Source organism: Crinia signifera, chromosome 7 (assembly GCF_055691185.1).
Source record: "Crinia signifera chromosome 7, ASM5569118v1, whole genome shotgun sequence".
Lineage (NCBI taxonomy): Eukaryota > Metazoa > Chordata > Amphibia > Anura > Myobatrachidae > Crinia > Crinia signifera.
The window spans coordinates 95,645,950-95,664,595 of NC_139223.1; the positions used below are offsets into that span (position 1 = coordinate 95,645,950).

General features: G+C 42.9%; 1 protein-coding gene across 1 annotated transcript in view; it reads right to left on the bottom strand.

Moving 5' to 3' along the window:
- The window catches only part of WDR75 (WD repeat domain 75), a 334,745-nt gene that overhangs the window by 43,962 nt on the left and 272,137 nt on the right, over positions 1-18,646 (bottom strand). Inside the window, exons 17-18 of the mRNA XM_083153502.1 lie at positions 16,461-16,630; positions 16,023-16,082 (exon numbers count right to left, since the gene is read on the bottom strand). Coding sequence (XP_083009628.1) covers positions 16,023-16,082; positions 16,461-16,630 — 230 coding nt within the window. The remainder of the gene's footprint in view (positions 1-16,022; positions 16,083-16,460; positions 16,631-18,646) is intronic.

An 18,646-nucleotide genomic window follows, 5' to 3' on the forward strand; every position in this document is an offset into this window, starting at 1 on the left:
AGTGAGAGCTTTTTTAATGGAGGACCGGTGATTGGCCATGCGTTCGCGCATGGGTCGATTTGTTTTGCCGACGTATATTAGTCCACACGGGCATTGGATGACATAAATGATATATGCGGACTTGCAATTTAGGATGTGATTGATGTAATATTTCTTATTAGTGGTGGGATGGATGAAGGCTGGACCCGTCAACATATCTGTGCATGTGGTGCATTTTATGCATTTATAGCATCCGTTGTTTCTGGATAAGATATTGGTTCTGGGGTCTTTGTTTTTTTGTTCAAATCCAGTGATGTCGCCATGAACTATCACATCCTTTATATTGCGGCCCCTGTTGTAGCAGAGCATTGGACGTCTGTTTTGAAAACAAGACAATTGTCTGTCCGTTTTTATAATGGGCCATAAGGCCCGGGTAGCCCGAGGTAAAACTTTACTAGTGGGGGTCAGCTTGGTAACGAATGGGATCGGTTCTTCCTTGTCCTTACTGATGTTTTTAGGTCTGGTTGTAAGCAGTGTGGCTCTGTCCATGCTTAGCACTTCCATTTTTTGTTGCTGAAGTTGTTTTGTGGGGTATCCTCTATCCGCAAACTTGGTGATAAAGGTATCCAGTACTTCAGGTAATAGGTCTGGTTGACTTGTGATCCTGGCTGCCCGGATCATTTGTGATTTAGCTAAAGAATTTTTCAAGGGCATTGGATGGAAGCTGTTGGACTTCAATGTGGTGTTTCTGTCTGTGGGTTTCACAAACAGTTCTGTTTGAATGGAGTTGTTATTGATCTTGACACATACATCCAAGAAGTTGATGGTGTCATTCGATTGTTGGAACGTTAACTTAATGGATGAAGGACGGTTGTTTATGGTCTCAATGAGCTGTTTCAGTTCTTCTTCAGTTCTCAACCAGACCATAAACAGGTCATCTATATATCTACTGTATGTTAGAATTTTACTAGCTATTTCATCGTTGTTAAAGAAAATTTCTTGTTCCTGTTGGAACATGTAGATATTTGCAAATGATGGCGACACTGGACTACCCATCGCGCATCCAGTCTTCTGGCGAAAGGATTTTCCATCGAATAGAAAGTAATTTTTGGTGAGTGTTAGCTCCATCAATTTCATGAATAGTTCAAGTTGGATGTCATGCATGTTTTTTGACATCAAGAATGTTTTCATCACTGTCAGCCCATGATCTTGTGGGATGCTTGTATATAGGCTAGTCACATCCATAGTGACTAGCCTGGCCTCCTCTGGTATATATTTAATCGTGGAAAGGGAGTTTAAAAAGGCAGTGGTGTCCTTGATTTATGACTTCTGTGAAGAAATGATGGGTTGGACGATGGAATCCAGAAACTGTTATATCGGTTGATAAATTGAATCTGGTGCGCTGATGATGGGACGACCTTGGGGGGTGCTGGAGGGATTTGTGTATTTTAGGGACCGTATAGAAAATAGGGACCCGAGGAGACTTTTGAGTTAACGCAGAAGATAGTTTCTCTGAAATGAGGTCATCTTTAGACGCTTTTGTTAGAATTGCATCAATTTCAGATTTGTATGTGTCAGTTGGATCATCTTTAAGCTGCTCATATACTTGATCATCCATCAATTGTCTGTAGGCTTCCAATTTATAGTCCGCCAGGTTTTGAATAACCAGGCCACCCCCCTTGTCTGCTGGTCTAAATGTAACATCTGTATACTCCCCCAATTGTTTGAGGGCTGTTTGTTGGATTTTACTCAGGTTTTGATGTACAGGGTAGGGTGCCTGGTTATATCTAGTAACAGAGTCATCCAGTAACCGCAGATATGAAGCTATGGAAGCGTTGTGCGATGGTGGATCGAATGTGGAGGTGCTCCGGCTTCTTAAAAAAATCTTGATTTACGGGGGGTCACACTGGAAGGGATTGTGGGCTGTTGTTGGAAATATTCCTTTAATCTGAGATTTCTCCCGAAGCGATACAATTCTGTTTTCCAGGCTAGTTCCCTATGTTGAGTGGTAGGCACAAATGACAAGCCATGGTTCAATACTTGCATTTCAGTTTCACTAAAAGTTCTGTTGACTAGGTTGTATATTATTGATGCAGCATTCCGGCTGCTTTTTTTGCCGCTCCGCGCGTTTTGGCCTCCCCTACGGGTGGTCGGCCGCTTGCTTTTTTGGCGGTGATTTTTTTGCTCGTAGCCGGGCCTAAAGGGTCACATATTTCAGGGGCATCCGATTCGACTTGAAAATCACTGTCACTATTTGACGAGTGAGGGGTGTTTCTTGATGTCGTGCTACGAGCCCGTCTGAAAGGTCTTGCTTTCTGTGCACGGTTAAAAGAGCGTTCTGTTGAGGTCCCTGTGAGCCATCTATAAACCATATTATGCTCATAATCTTCTTTAATTATATGGTATTTATTCCGTTTGAATTGGATCAGTTGTTTTTGGTATGCATCTATCTGGGTTTGAAGTTTACCTACCCAGTCTTGGCTAGTGTCTGCCACCAACTTGGTTTTATGATCCAGTTCAAATTTGGCTGCTTGGTCCTTGGCTAGTTGTAGTTCTGTGCCGGATTCCTCGACAACGAGGACCATGAGGTCATGACTGCATTTATTAAGGATTCCTATCCATTTCCTGCAAAAGTTCCAGATCCTAATATGGTTTATAGATGGCTCACAGGGACCTCAACAGAACGCTCTTTTAACCATGCACAAGTAAGCAAGACCTTTCAGACGGGCTCGTAGCACGACATCAAGAAACACCCCTCACTCTTTAAATAATGACAGTGATTTTCAAGTCGAATCGGATGCCCCTGAAATATGTGACCCTTTAGGCCCAGCTACGAGCAAAAAAATCACCGCCAGAAAAGAAAGCGGCCAACCACCCGCCGGAATGCTGGATCAATAATATACAACCTATCCAACAGAACTTTTAGTGAAACTGAAATGCAAGTATTGAACCATGGCTTGTCATTTGTGCCTACCACTCCACTTCCAGTGTGACCCCCCGTAAATCAAGATTTTTTAAGAAGCCGGAGCACCTCCACATTCGATCCACCATCGCACAACGCTTCCATAGCTTCATATCTGCGGTTACTGGATGACTCTGTTACTAGATATAACCAGGCACCCCACCCTGTACATCAAAACCTGAGTAAAACCCAACAAACAGCCCTCAAACAATTGGGGGAGTATACAGATGTTACATTTAGACCAGCAGACAAGGGGGGTGGCCTGGTTATTCAAAACCTGGTGGACTATAAATTGGAAGCCTACAGACAATTGATGGATGATCAAGTATATGAGCAGCTTAAAGATGATCCAACTGACACATACAAATCTGAAATTGATGCAATTCTAACAAAAGCGTCTAAAGACGGCCTCATTTCAGAGAAACTATCTTCTGCGTTAACTCAAAAGTCTCCTCGGGTCCCTATTTTCTATACGGTCCCTAAAATACACAAATCCCTCCAGCACCCCCCAAGGTCGTCCCATCATCAGCGCACCAGATTCAATTTATCAACCGATATAACAGTTTCTGGATTCCATCGTCCAACCCATCATTTCTTCACAGAAGTCATAAATCAAGGACACCATTGCCTTTTTAAACTCCCTGTCCACTATTAAATATATACCAGAGGAGGCCAGGCTAGTCACTATGGATGTGACTAGCCTATATACAAGCATCCCACAAGATCATGGGCTGACAGTGATGAAAACATTCTTGATGTCAAATAACATGCATGACATCCAACTTGAACTATTCATGAAATTGATGGAGCTAACACTCACCAAAAATTACTTTCTATTCGATGGAAAATCCTTTCGCCAGAAGACTGGATGCGCGATGGGTAGTCCAGTGTCGCCATCATTTGCAAATATCTACATGTTCCAACAGGAACAAGACATTTTCTTTAACAATGAAATTGCTAGTAAAATTCTAACATACAGTAGATATATAGATGGCCTGTTTATGGTCTGGTTGGGAACTGAAGAAGAACAGCTCATTGAGACCATAAACAACCGTCCTTCACCCATTAAGTTAACGTTCCAACAATCGAATGACACCATCAACTTCTTGGATGTATGTGTCAAGATCAATAACAACTCCATTCAAACAGAACTGTTTGTGAAACCCACAGACAGAAACACCACATTGAAGTCCAACAGCTTCCATCCAATGCCCTTGAAAAATTCTTTAGCTAAATCACAAATGATCCGGGCAGCCAGGATCACAAGTCAACCAGACCTATTACCTGAAGTACTGGATACCTTTATCACCAAGTTTGCGGATAGAGGATACCCCACAAAACAACTTCAGCAACAAAAAATGGAAGTGCTAAGCATGGACAGAGCCACACTGCTTACAACCAGACCTAAAAACATCAGTAAGGACAAGGAAGAACCAATCCCATTCGTTACCAAGCTGACCCCCACTAGTAAAGTTTTACCTCGGGCTACCCGGGCCTTATGGCCCATTATAAAAACGGACAGACAATTGTCTTGTTTTAAAAACAGACGTCCAATGCTCTGCTACACCAGGGGCCGCAATATAAAGGATGTGATAGTTCATGGCGACATCACTGGATTTGAACAAAAAAACAAAGACCCCAGAACCAATATCTTATCCAGAAACAACGGATGCTATAAATGCATAAAATGCACCACATGCACAGATATGTTGACGGGTCCAGCCTTGAGCCATCCCACCACTAATAAGAAATATTACATCAATCACATCCTAAATTGCAAGTCCGCATATATCATTTATGTCATCCAATGCCCGTGTGGACTAATATACGTTGGCAAAACGAATCGACCCATGCGCGAATGCATGGCCAATCACCGGTCCTCCATTAAAAAAGCTCTCACTGGCAGCTCTAAGAACACAGACTTACCAGTGGCCAAACATTTTGCTCAGGCCAATCATGAACTCTCTGACCTTAAACACATGGCCATTGATCATGTGCCAGCCTCGATCCGCAGAGGGGACAGAGAGGGAAAATTATTACGCCTGGAAGCAACGTGGATACACCGATTGAATGTGGTGAAACCCTCCGGACTGAATGATAAATGACCCTACTCAGTTTTTCTGTGATAAGTTTCCCCAAATATTTATTGTCAGTAATATTATCTTCATTTCCATAGATGAATGCTAATATGGACCCAGAGGAATAACCATTCACTGTTGAGGCTTATTAGCCCAGGCATTTAGATAACATACAGTACACATTGCCATTCAGTTGCGTTGTTCATCCTTTTATGTTTCAGATGTTTTCCTGCTGATACCAATATGTCCCCCATCTCATAGTTCTTCAACTTATGTGCTTTATACATTATATGTTTTGTTTTGTCACTTTTATCATGATTCCTTTTTCAATCATGTCTTCATTGCATTTATCAATTTTTTTTATAATGTATCACTTGCACAAACATGTAAACGCTCCCTCTTTTGCAGCGGCCGGTCTCCTCCGTATACCAGACATGTCAGCTCATCACAATTACTTCCGGAATCGCATTCAGCTTGCATTCCACCCCACGCAGCTTGCGTTCCAAGCCGAATCCAAGGAAGTGGTAATACTTTTCAGACACTTCCGGTATCATGCGACATGGGCAGAAACGGGAAGCCCGCGCCGACTGCACAGGAGGAGGGGCGGTGTTTTCACCTTACTTAAGGTAAGATTTTGTACCCATTTGCCATTCACTGTTTACTTTATCAACTTGACAAAGGGGCGTTTGGGCCCCGAAACGTTGGTGTCTTATCATCCTTAATATATTGTTTGAAAAAATCCTTGGAGTGCCGCATGTTCATTTCCTACTACACCCTTATCCCACGGAGGGCACCAAGGTTATTATCTGGAGGGGAGAGTGCCGGACCGCATGCCAGACTATCAATCTATCTATATATCTATCTATATATCTATCTATATATATATCTATATATATATATATATATCTATATATATATATATCTATATACACACACATAAAGGTTGAGTATCCCTTATCCAAAATGCTCGGGACCAGGAGAATTTTGGATAACGGATTATTCCATATTTCGGAATATTTTAATGATGTTTTTTGAAGTATCTTGCATTTATGCTGTATAAACACATAAAATACACACATATATTTTATTACCACATAAAATACACACAAATATATTTTATTTGTTCAAAAAACAAGGTTTCAAAACATGAAACAAAATTTGTGTACTATCTCAGATACTGAATTTGAATGGCAAGCAATCATTTTCTTGTACATATATAGTGCCAGTTACATGTCATGTCCTCAGAAGTGCTGTTACATATGTTCCCAGTGAGTTTTTATCAAAAAAAAAAAATTTTCTTCACTTTCTGGAATGTATGGTTTTCGGAATAATTCGGATAACGGATATTCGGATACGGGATACTCGACCTGTATACACGTATACACACACACACACACACACACACACATATATATATATATATAAACACACACACACACACACAAACGCACACACGTATATGTGTTTGCTGTGATTTTTAATGTCCGTGGATTAAGCCTTAAATATCATTAAAAATGGCAATTAAACAGTTTAATTCTGCCATTATGCTCAATGTTCCCAAGTAGTAGTACTTTTTCAGCATTATAAATGGAAGTAGTTAATTTAAACTCCCGGACAACACACAAAGCATAATAAATTCCACTACATCTGTGGAGTGCCACCATACTGCGCTGTACCATTGGTGAGGGGCTGTTGGCCGTTCATCTGGGAAGGCACACAGAAAACCTTATTGAATTTTTTTGTGGAGTGCTGATGTAATTAAAATTGCAGAATCATTACAAATGCCATACACAGTCAACATGACATTTCAAAGCACAAGACCATCTGAAGGTTTCCTCAGAAGATGCCCGTTTTCCTCAGAAGAAACAGTCAGATGGCAGTGATGGAGAAATGAGTAAAGATCAAGAACACTTGTAACTTTATCCCAAACCAGTTCTACATTGCTAAAGAAGCAACCTTCTTCCCCGGAGACATTGATCCATCTTGAAAGACCACAGGTATAATAAACATGTGAGCATGCTGACAGCAACTTCAGCGGTGTACTCCCATCAGTGATCTGGAAACTTCTATAATTGGACATCTATTGCTTAACACCAATTATTGGGAATTGGGAACCCATGCATTGTTAGAGTACTTTAGTTGTCATTGCATACGGCTGTGGACGGATAGGCTGTGGCCAGAGTTTATCTGTGGGCCTAGATTGAAGTGGGCCGTTATTAAAGTGGGAAAACTGATTCATAACTACAGCGTTATACCAGCGATACACCGAAGTGAAACCGAAGGACAAAACAACAACTGAGAAAACCAAAGTCTGCTTTGAGTGAGTTAAATTCATTCACACAACATACTACTCCTGGCTGCTGAATCTGGCTATTCAACAATAATATCATCTTTTTACATCTGAAAACAACTTTTACCATCACTGTTAAAGCTTGTACTTGCACTGTCAGTTTTGAAAATGACCAGCTGTACCTCTAATGACCTCACCTATCCTGCTCTTCCATTGATAGTAGGTGCCCCCAACATTTTATTATTGGCCCTCTTCTCTTTCTCTATATGTCCTCTCTGGGTGAGCTTATGTGCTCACTCGACTTTCACTATCACATCTATGCTGATAATACTGAAATCTACCTCTACACTCTCCTGATCTCTCTCCCTCTATCCTCACTCATTTCTCCAACTGTCTCTCTGCTATCTACTCTTGAATGACCCATCGCTTTTTTAGACTTAAAATATAAAAGACTTAGCTGATACTTCCCACCCTCCTGCATAAATCCTGACCATCTCTCATCCTAACCTACTGTTTATGCCCACTTCTTTCCCTTCTGTGTCACCCCTGTCTGTCTAACCCTCCCCTTTAGAATGTAAGCTCTCACGAGCAGGGCCCTCTCTCCTCATGTGCCTTTCTTAGAATATATAAAGCACTGCCACCCTGATGATTGTTTTAGTGTCCTTTCCCCTGATGGAACTATCCATATTAACCATGTACTTGTCCTAAATTGTCTTTTAATGTAATTCGTTATGTGTTCTTGCTCATAACTATGCTCTGTAAAGCGCTGCGTAATTTGTGAGCGCTATATAAGAAACTGTTAATAAATAAATTAACACCACACAAGGAAGAACCAACTGGGGTAAGAGCAAAGGGGTTTGCGATCTATCCTTACTACTGCACTTGCAATACTATACTGGGCTCAACTTGAAATGTCAACTGGAATTAATATACTTTATGAGCCTGATAAACTGGAAAGTTTTGTGACTGTTCAGGGGAGGGTATTTTTCTTATCATGTTTACAGAAAAACTGTAGAGTATGCAGTAGCTCGAAAGGGAAGGCTCTGCCTTCCCTTCTTACTCGGAGAGTGAAAGGAGGGATGGATACATGGGAAAAGGTGTGATTGAGGGCAGGTAGAAGGGGAGGAGATGGACAGTTCTCCAGTGACAGGAAAGAAAGAACGGTGGGAAGGGTGATAGGATGAGAGGAGAGGATATGTTCAATGTAAATTTAATCTCTAAAGTTGTCAATTTTGTGTGTAGTAAGGGAAGGAGGCAAGGGTGACCTGCGTGGGCAGAGGAATAAGAGGATTATGGTGAAAAGAGGTGGGTTGTCATGGAAGATGAGAGCCTGTGCAGTACATGTAGAAGCCATGTTCCAAATACATATGTAGAATGTACACTATGGCATGCTTTATTAAATTATTCTGCCTCCTTAGTGCTGTTTTAGTGTAAATATCTTTTCCAAATTACTTTCAATATGCCATTTCTTGATATCTAACGTGTACATAATTGAATTCCAATCTATTACAGGCAGTGTTCGCGAAAACCACCCAAAAAAGTGGGTCCCGGGGACCCTTCACTTCTAAAAATCGGGGTCCTACCTGACCTTTTCTGGGTCCCAACGGAATAAAGCCTCCTCTCCCCAGCATGGCACATGTGGTTCGGGGGGATGTATCAATTGGCCCACTCCCATAAAGATACATATATACTAGAAACTATATAAACCTGAAAACTAAACAAGTCACAAGCACACACAAACACAACACAGAATCAGAAATAAAATGAATGAAATAATTTCCAAATAATGTCCATATCAATCCACACAGCTGTAGTACAGAAAGCTCACAGCCCACATTAACGTCAGGTCTGCCAGGGCCCCATTACACAGCCCATGTTACCCTGCAGTCTTCCAAAGCCCGTTACACAGCGGCACACCCCACTACATATCATACGGTACCCCGTGGTCTACCATAGTCCTACTACACAGCCCACATTACCCTGACGTCTGCCATAGCCCCATTACAAAGCCCACATTGGAACAAGGTCTATCATAGCCCCATAACGCAGCCCACAATACCCTGAGGTCTGCCATACTCCCATAACACAGCCCAAATTACCCTAAGGTCTGCCATAGCCCCATTATACTACCCAAGTTACCCTTTATTTTACCAAAGCCTCATTAGCCTGCCCATGTTACCCTGCAGTCTTCCATAGACTCATTACACAGCCCTCATTATCCTGCGGTATGTTATAGCCCCACTACACAGCACAAGATACCCCATGGTCTGCTATAGCCCCAGCACACACCTGCCATAGTCCCATTAAACAGGGCACATTACCCTAAGATCTCCCATAACCCCATTCGGTAGCCCACATTAGTCCAAGGTCTGCCATAGCCCCATTACACCTCCGCCTCCCCATATAGAATGACACATGAAGTATTATGGGGGTAACCTGATAACTCCACTTCTAATCACATATAGCCCATGGCAGTGACCTATAAGGCTATCCCGCGCCCAGCCTGCAGCGCTCATTCATACAGCGCGGCCTCCCTCACACCCAGTAGTCCTCTCCCATGGACATACTAAAAGGAATGACAGTGGAATGACAGTCTGGTCTGCTGATAAGGAATGCCAATTCAGTATAATGGGAGACAATGTCATTTATATGTATGTCATTTTCTCCCATTATAGTCAATTGGCATTCCTTATCTGCAGACAACACTGTCATTCCACTCATTCCTTTTAGTACATCCCCTCTCCCATCATTGCTGGTGCCCAGCCTCCTCTCTGCGCGGGGCCTCTTGTTCCGTCCACCACCCCGCCCGTACACACAGCCGCAGCCCGGGCTAGATGTGACTCACCCATGTTGCTTGCGGTGTTGTGTAGCCGTTACTCGCTGTGTGCGCGTCTCCGTGCTCCCCCTCTGTCTGTCTCACTGACACAGCCCCGGGAGGCTGCCGTACAGCGCGTACGGCAGCGTCCCGGGGCTGTGTCAGTGAGACAGACAGAGGGAGAGCACGGAGACGCGCACACCGCGAGTAACGGCTACACAGCACCAGAAGGAAGCGGTGACTTCTGCCCACACTCTGCCGTCACAGTATGGGAGGGACGCTCTGGCCTGATGTGCTCGGCTCCAGAGTGGGAGGTTAGTGGGGGAGGTTCTTCTTCAGCCCACACTGCACTACAGCAATCATCACAAGAGTGACAGCCAAACACGGCGTCGCCTCATAGGTTCAGCACAGCGCGTCCTCGGGGACCCCTTTAGTTTTAAAAACTGAGTCCCCGGGGACCGGTTTAGGGTAAAATACGCGCTATAGCGCGTTTTTGCGAACCCTGTACAGGTTGAGTATCCCTTATCCAAATTATTCAGAAAACCATAGTCTACAAATATAGGTACTAGGTACATCTGTAATGCTGCTTTCAGTCCGCAAAACTGGCTTTGACCCTGTATTTGAAAACGTTTCCAAAAACGGGTCTGCCAGGTAAAACCCCTTTCACACCGCATCTCTTAAACGGTATATTACCGTTTAAGTGAATTTTCTTTTACACTGGCAGACCCGTTTTTGGAAACTTTCCAAATACAGGGTCAAAGCCAGTCTTCAGCCCCCCCCCCCCCCCCCCCCCCCCCGGATAACAAACCACCCCCCCCCCCCCGCGCGCGGGTTAACACCCCCAAACACCCCCCTCCCAGGGCTAACAAACCACCCCCCCTCCTGCAGCCGGTACCTCCGTAATTGCGGATTCCAGCACTGCAGTATGGACGGGTGCACCTATGAAAAAAAGTGTCTTTCAGAAAATGGCTGCCCCATAGGAAAACCTGTTTAAAAAAAACTGTCTTTCGTATGGGGGCAGCCATTTTCCGAAAGTCACTTTTCTTATTAAGTGCTGTGAATATTTAATGAGCGCTCATTAAATATTCACTGCTCTGAATTTATGACCCAGCTCATTGGCTGGGTCCTAAATACCGTTTCAGACCAGATTTTGATGCCAAAATACCGGGTCTGAAACAGGTAGGACCCTCCATTTTAACCGTTTTACAAACGGCTTTTGTAAAACGGTAAAGTGGTCCTGCACCTTTCAGACCGCACAGATTACCGTTTTAAAACGGTTAAAAATCGGCAAAATACCGTTTTTTAAGTGCGGTCTGAAAGGGGCATAACTGGGACTACTGGGGAAAGGTTATGTAACTGGCACTAAATATGTGCAAGAAAAGTATGGCTTGGCATTCAGATGCAGTGTCTGAAATAGTACACAATTTGTTTCATGTTTAAATACCTTGTTTCCTGCACAAATACAATAAACAGTATTTGTGTGTATTTCATGGATTTGATGTATTTGTACAACATAAATGCAACATCCCTCAAGATACCTCATTCAAAAATAAAAATATTCAAAAATATGGAATAATCTTATCCAAAATGCCTCTGGTCCCGAGCATTTTGGATAATGAATACTCAACCTGTAGGTTATACCATTCTAATTACTAGTTTAAAGAAAGAAAATAATTTGCACGGTGGATGCACACCAGAAAGGATAATTTATTTCGTTATTTAAAATGAACCTTTATTGTTTTGTTTTTATAAAATATATAGAGAGGAACCAGATATCTGCGTTCTTTGTAGTTATGTGGAACTACAGGTCTGGGTCCACTCCGCTTTTATGTGAAATTGATAAGAGGTTAAAAATTAGACATACAGGTCACACACATATAAAGTGAAGTGCTTGCGCACTGTTAAAGTAGGAAAGTGTGTTATTAGGGTTAAAAGTGTTCGCTGGACATGTTACTTTGTTCTAAAATTTTGCTGTATAGACAGTGTCTTCTGTTCTTGTTGTCGAGAGCAGGAGGTTGTGTAGGTATTGGGTTGACAACTCTTGTACCTTTACTCCCGGACATGTAGGTTTGGATAAGAAACAGTTTATTATTGCTTAAATGAAGTGTTAGTTTTCTAATAGCGTCAGATATATCGGTTTTTATTGTTCACTCTTTTTCCAGTTATGTGGTGGTGATGTCTTGTTGTGACACTTTACCCAAGTAATTGGTACTTTCTGGGCTGCAGTTGTTTATCAAGTGTTCTTATTAAGCTTAACTGTATCCAACCACCCAACCAAAACAGATTCTACCTAAGGTCGGATAAGGAAAAACAAAAAGGTGTAAAAATATATACAGTGCAAATACAACTGCAGCCCAGAAAGTACCAATTACTTGGTTAAAGTGTCACAACAAGACATCAAGTGACATCACCACCACATAACTGTGGAAAAAGAGAAAAAAAGAGTGAACAATAAAAACCGATATATTTGACGCTATGAGAAAACTAGCACTTAATTTAAGCAATAATAAACTGTTTCTTATACAAACCTACATGTCTGGGAGTAAAGGTACAAGAGTTGTCAACCCAATACCTACACAACCTCCTGCTCTCGACAACAAGAACAGAAGAAACTCTCTATACAGCAAAATATTAGAAAAAAGTAACATGTCCAGCGAACACTTTTAACCCTAATAACACACTTTCCTACTTTAACAGTGCACAAGCACTTCACTTTATATGTATGTGTGACCTGTATGTCTAATTTTTAACCTCTTATCAATTTCACATAAAAGCGGAGTGGACCCAGACCTGTAGTTCCACATAACTACAAAGAACGCAGATATCTGGTTCCTCTCTATATATTTTATAAAAACAAAACAATAAAGGTTAAGTTTTAAATAACAAAATAAACCATCCTTTCTGGTGTGCATCCACCGTGCAAATTATTTTCTTTCTTTAAACCAGTTCTAAACCAAATTGCCCAGATAGCACCCCCGCCAAATTACTCTAATAAAATGGCGGCTTCTTCTTCCATTAAATAAAACCCTATACCAATCAAAAACAAAGGGTATATTCAATCTGTGTGCAGACCCCCCAAAAAAACCCATCCCCCTCCCCTCGAAAAGGTTAAACATTCTAATTACTAACATACAGTAAAACACCATCAAATAACTGCAGACACCCTGAGCAATCCTGATGAAGCCAAAGATTCCAAGTAGTAAGATATGTGGCAATACTAGTCTGCCTGACTGCTAGTCGGCAGTAGCCTTAGATATACTCCTAAAATATATAACTGTTCATTATTGATACCAGCTTATTTTATATTTGCTTCATAGCAAATAGGACAAATACACTATTGGGGAACTATATGGTTTTATTTTCCCATGTTAGTACAGTAGCTATAGAGTTGTGTACCATGTCTGGCTTACACTGGGTCCACACTGCCACGGAAGAACAATTTAGTGCACACACACTGACCAATATCGGTAAGTGACCTCTCCTGCCCACTGCTCTGTTCATGCAGTCACTGACTACATCGTCAGATTGAGCTGCATGTACAGATCACAATATATTGCCTAGTGTGTACCAAGCTTTAGGGACAGATACACTAAGCTTCAAAAGTGGTAACATGGAGATAGATAAACCACCAGCCAATCTGCTCCTACCTGCCATGTCACAGACTGCGTTTGAAAAATGTCAGGCAGGAGATGATTGGTTGGTTGTTTATCACGCTGCATTTTATCACTTTTTGAAGCATGATACATGTGGCCCATAGGGCGAGATGTACTAAGCTTGAAAAGTGATAAAATGGAGAGTGAAAAACCGCCAGCCAATCAGCTCCTTCCTGTCATTTTTCAAACACAGCCTGTGATATGACAGTTAGCAGCTGATTGGCTGGTGGTTTCTCCATTTTATCACTTTTCGGGCTTAGTACATCTGGCCCTTAGTCTTTTTAAATGAAACCTGTGAAAAGGACAAAAAAGGTTAAAATGTTAACGGTGAATGAATACACAATGGGGGTTTACTGAAATCTTCAGCTTTGGGCATCTATTTTTTCACCTCCTTCAGTTGGACGGCCTTGACGTTGTTTAAACAAATGGTTGTCTCCGCTATTTAATTATTATTTTTGTGGTCGTCTATTGAGGGGAGGACGGCTTTATTAGTGTGCTCTTTTTATCACCAGGGCCCGCTTGGCAGAGGATGCAAAACAGGTAGGCGCTGTCCCTGATTTGCTATCCTGCTGCCTGACAAACTATAAAGCGTGGTTCACCTGTATTAGGTGACGGTCCCTCCTGCTCCCTCATGTTCTCCTCCCCTCCACCCCACTCCTGAGAAAGTTCACCTGGGGTCAGTGGGGTGGTTTGCAAGGGTTGCTCTCCCACACGCGAGCTCCAGGCAAATGTCGCTGGCAGAGGCATCGGAACGTGAGGCGCAAGGGGCAGCTTCACCCCTCTAAATATGACAGAGCTGTAAGCTGTGCGGTGAGGTAGCTCCTCCCCCTAACTGTTCCCTGGTGGCTAGCCTGGTCTGACTCCTCACCTCTAAAAGCCCCCATAGAGACGCCAATGTAGAGAATGAGTGGTGTGTTGAAAGACCACACATATCACATCCTCCATGAAGCAGCAGCCTTTTGCTGCAATGCATGCTGAGTGCACAGCCGCTCCTGTTCCTGGGTGGCTCTCGCAGCCAGGAGGAGAGGGTAGACCACAGGAGGCAACAGCAGCAGCACGCAGCCAGTATTCAAGGCAGGAAGTGAGTTTACTTTCACTTGCTGTCTGAGTGGGCTGAGCACTGACTGAGGAGAGCAGAGGAAGCCAGCAGAGCTGCAGAACAGGACCCAGCCCCAAAGGACAAAGGTTAGATACGGATCGGGTCTAATAACACAGCTATGGGGGACCTATAAGGAGGGGGAAATGGGGCTTGTGACAATGCTGTAGCGGTGGGGGAGACCTATAGGGAGGAGGGAGGGGGCTAATGACACTGCTATGGGGGTAGGGGGCTAATGACTAGGGATGGCCATCGGGGAACTCGGGGGCGGGGCTACTGGGTGTCAGGGGGCAGAGCTATGTTCCGCATCCCGAGACCTTGAAAGAAAAAAAGAAACATCGGTTCTCCTTTCACATCGATGTAGGGAAACAATCTGGTTGTTGCAAACCACATCGATGGTAAAAGTATTCAACATCGGCCATAAACCATTGATGATTTTAATTTGATGGCCATCCCTACTAATGACATTGTGATGTGGTGAGGGGGGCTAATGACACTGGTAGGGGGAGAGGGGGGCTAAGGACACTGCTATGCACACCAACCTGGCTAAGACTGCCAGCACAGATCTCACAGGCACCTGTCGGCACACCCGCTCAGCCAACATCACTGGAACCTTGTGCACTGCCGACACAGCTGCTAACCCCCCGGCACTAGACAGCACATCTAGCAAAGGGATAATGCACAAAGTGCCACACAAACCCACCCCCTTAAATTTTTAGGGGGTTAAAAAGCAAAAAACAAACACCTATATCACCACCCGACACCCAGGTGCATAAAATGACGAGAACATGACCAAGTTTAAATGACTATTAAAAGGTGTGAAACTTATCACCAAACATTTGAATAGGAAGCCCATTGAAAATGACTGAAAAAAAAGATGTTCAAAAAACATTCAACTTTTAAAAGACGGGGAAGAATTGAATATCACACTCATATCCCAACATATAAATGCTGTGTGAAAAAAAAGGGAGAATAGGTGTGAAAAAGGGAACAAAACATTTGAATACCCCCCAATGGGTGGTTGTTTAGCCTTACCAAATGAGCATGTGGCTGATCTAAGCAGAAACAGTGTATGATAGCATAAAAAGTAAGTGAACACTTGGGTGAAGGTATAACAGGTCTCAAGGAGTATTAAAATTGCACACTTACCAATTTACTCAGTGGTTTTATTCGCTCTTCTTGGGACTTTGTTCTAAAAGTTATCAGCTCCTAAAAGAGAGAGAAAGAGATCGATCATGTGAGTGAAGAGTTGAAAAAATAAGACAGCGAATATGGGTACTTATATATGTTAGTTGGGCGCCCACTAAGCCATTTGCTTAGTTCCCCGCGTCCCCTCGCCACACTATATAAAATCAACTCCATGCCAACATGGATAGTGAGGGTATGAGTGTACTAACTATAGTGGACGCCCAACTAACATAAGTACCAGAATATGAAATGCTGCACAAGCTACTATACACAGTAAAGAATAAAATTCCAGTTAGATAGATTTCATGACTGAACATGAAACATTTAGAGGAATTATTAACCAAGGAAAACTTTAGAAGAGATCTTTCCATACACAATATAATCGTAATGCTGCATTACCTGGGTATCTAAGAACAAATAAAGTTGGGATCTGGTCAACCACTTGTGACTTTTTGATGCTAGTGTTTCTGGTACATCCCTTGGCACAAACACAGCCCATTCTATATTGCTCTGGCAGACATCCGGATGGACATAAAGCGGCACAGGATCAGCAGGGTTGAATATAAACACTGAAATATTCAAGTAAATCAGAAATTCTATATTTTATTCAGCCAGAAAACACATTTTTCATTGCATCATAAAGTGTTTCAATCAGCAAACTGTATTATTGGTCTACTGTGGATGCGATATAGACTAGATAGACACTAGGGTCAAGTCCATATAATCGACATGCAATAGGAAGACAGTGAAAAAAAAAAAAAAAAAACAGGATTTTCTACTTACTGATAATTCCTTTTGTAGGATTCTATAGGGGACACTGGAGTTAACACTGTGGTCTAAACCAGTGGATGAGTGGAGCGTAGCATTTTAAATAGTTTAGAATTGTAGGTGGCTCCTACTCCTCTGCAGCCCACCAAGCTTCCCGTAAAATTACTGAAGCCCGAGTGGAGATAGGGAAAAGAAGCAAAGAGAAGGGAAAAAAAAAAAAAAATGGGAGAAACCAGCTAAGAAAAGGTCCAGGGACAGTCTCAAAAATGAACCGTCAAATATATGAATATGCTGAGAAAACCAATATTCAGCTGTATACTCTCAAAAGAACACCACAACAAGGATTATCAATGTGAGGTCATCTAGTGTCCCCTATGAAATCGCATCCTGTTTGGTCCACTAGGGGAGATAGGTATACAACTCGGGACGTCCCAAAGCTGACCGTCTGGATGGGGAGGTGCTGACATTTTGCAGAACTCCACAACTAAATGCGTAGACAGTAATCGTAAACAGTGTAGAACAGGCCTGGCCAACCTGTGGCTCTCCAGATGTCAAACTACAAATCCCATCATGCCTTGCCACAGTTTTGCTATAAGGAAGTGTTAAATATGTGGCAAGGTATGCTGGGATTTGTAGTTTCACAACATCTTGAGAGCCACAGGTTGGCCTGTCCTGGTGTAGAATGTAAAAATGTAAAGTATGAGCCACAAATCAAAACAGGGATTTTGTACTTACCGTAAATCCTTTTCTCCGAGTCGACAGGTGTCACTGGAGTTACACTGGGAAATAGAAGGCGACCACAGGGAGCATGGGCACTTTAAAAAATAAAATAAAGATCGTGCCCGAAAGGGAGCAGAAAGATATAACACACTTCCGAAGAGGAGGTTCATCACAACATAACATCATTCAATACGTATAGTAGAAAAAGAAAGAAACCGAGATTTATGTCTTACCTGTTAAATCTCTTTCTTCGAGGATGTCAGGGGCCCCAGGGATTACAGTGGGTAGAGAGTGAGGTCCAGCACCAGAAAGGATAAAACTTCTGGACTGCCCAGAGACAGCCCTGGCTCCTCCCCTCCCCTCCTCTACCCCGCCTCCTAGGCTAGCTACTTTCAGTTTTTTCCAAAGCCAGGCAGGAGACAAGATAGAAGGAAGAGAAACTCATACAGAAACACATTCAACAAATATATGTGTGTGTGGTTGCTCAACAGAGAAACCATAACTGTAACATGTGTTAGTACCTTCAACAGAGGAACCTTTAACTAAGTTCACTCAACGGAGGAACTATGAACTTCAATACCAATGAAGCAGGCGCGGCAGGGAGGGATCCCTGTGGCCCCTGACGTCCTCGAAGAAAGAGATTTAACAGGTAAGACAAATCTCAGTTTCTTCTGCGGCAGACGTCAGGGGCCCCAGGGATTACAGTGGGACGTCCTAAAGCAGCCACCCAAGGGTGGGGACGCACCTGTGCCGCGGCCAGTATACTCTGGCCGAATGCAGAGTTCTGGGAGGCAAACGTAACAAACGCAAAAAAAAACGTAAGAATCGTTGGCAGACAACCAAGTTGCCGCCTTGCCAAGTTGCTCTGCAGTTGCACCACCTGTAAAAGCCCGAAACACACCCACAGATGTAGCGGAATACCCCCGCAAGAACCGGGAGGGAGGTGAACAAGGAGGGCTACTTGATAACTGACCGCAGCTATCGGCTGGCCATAGTCTGCATGGTAGCAGACCAGCCCCTCTTAGGAATTCTCTAGTGGATAAAGAGAAAGTCAGATCGCTGAAATGTTCCAGCGTGATGTATATAGACGTGCAAAG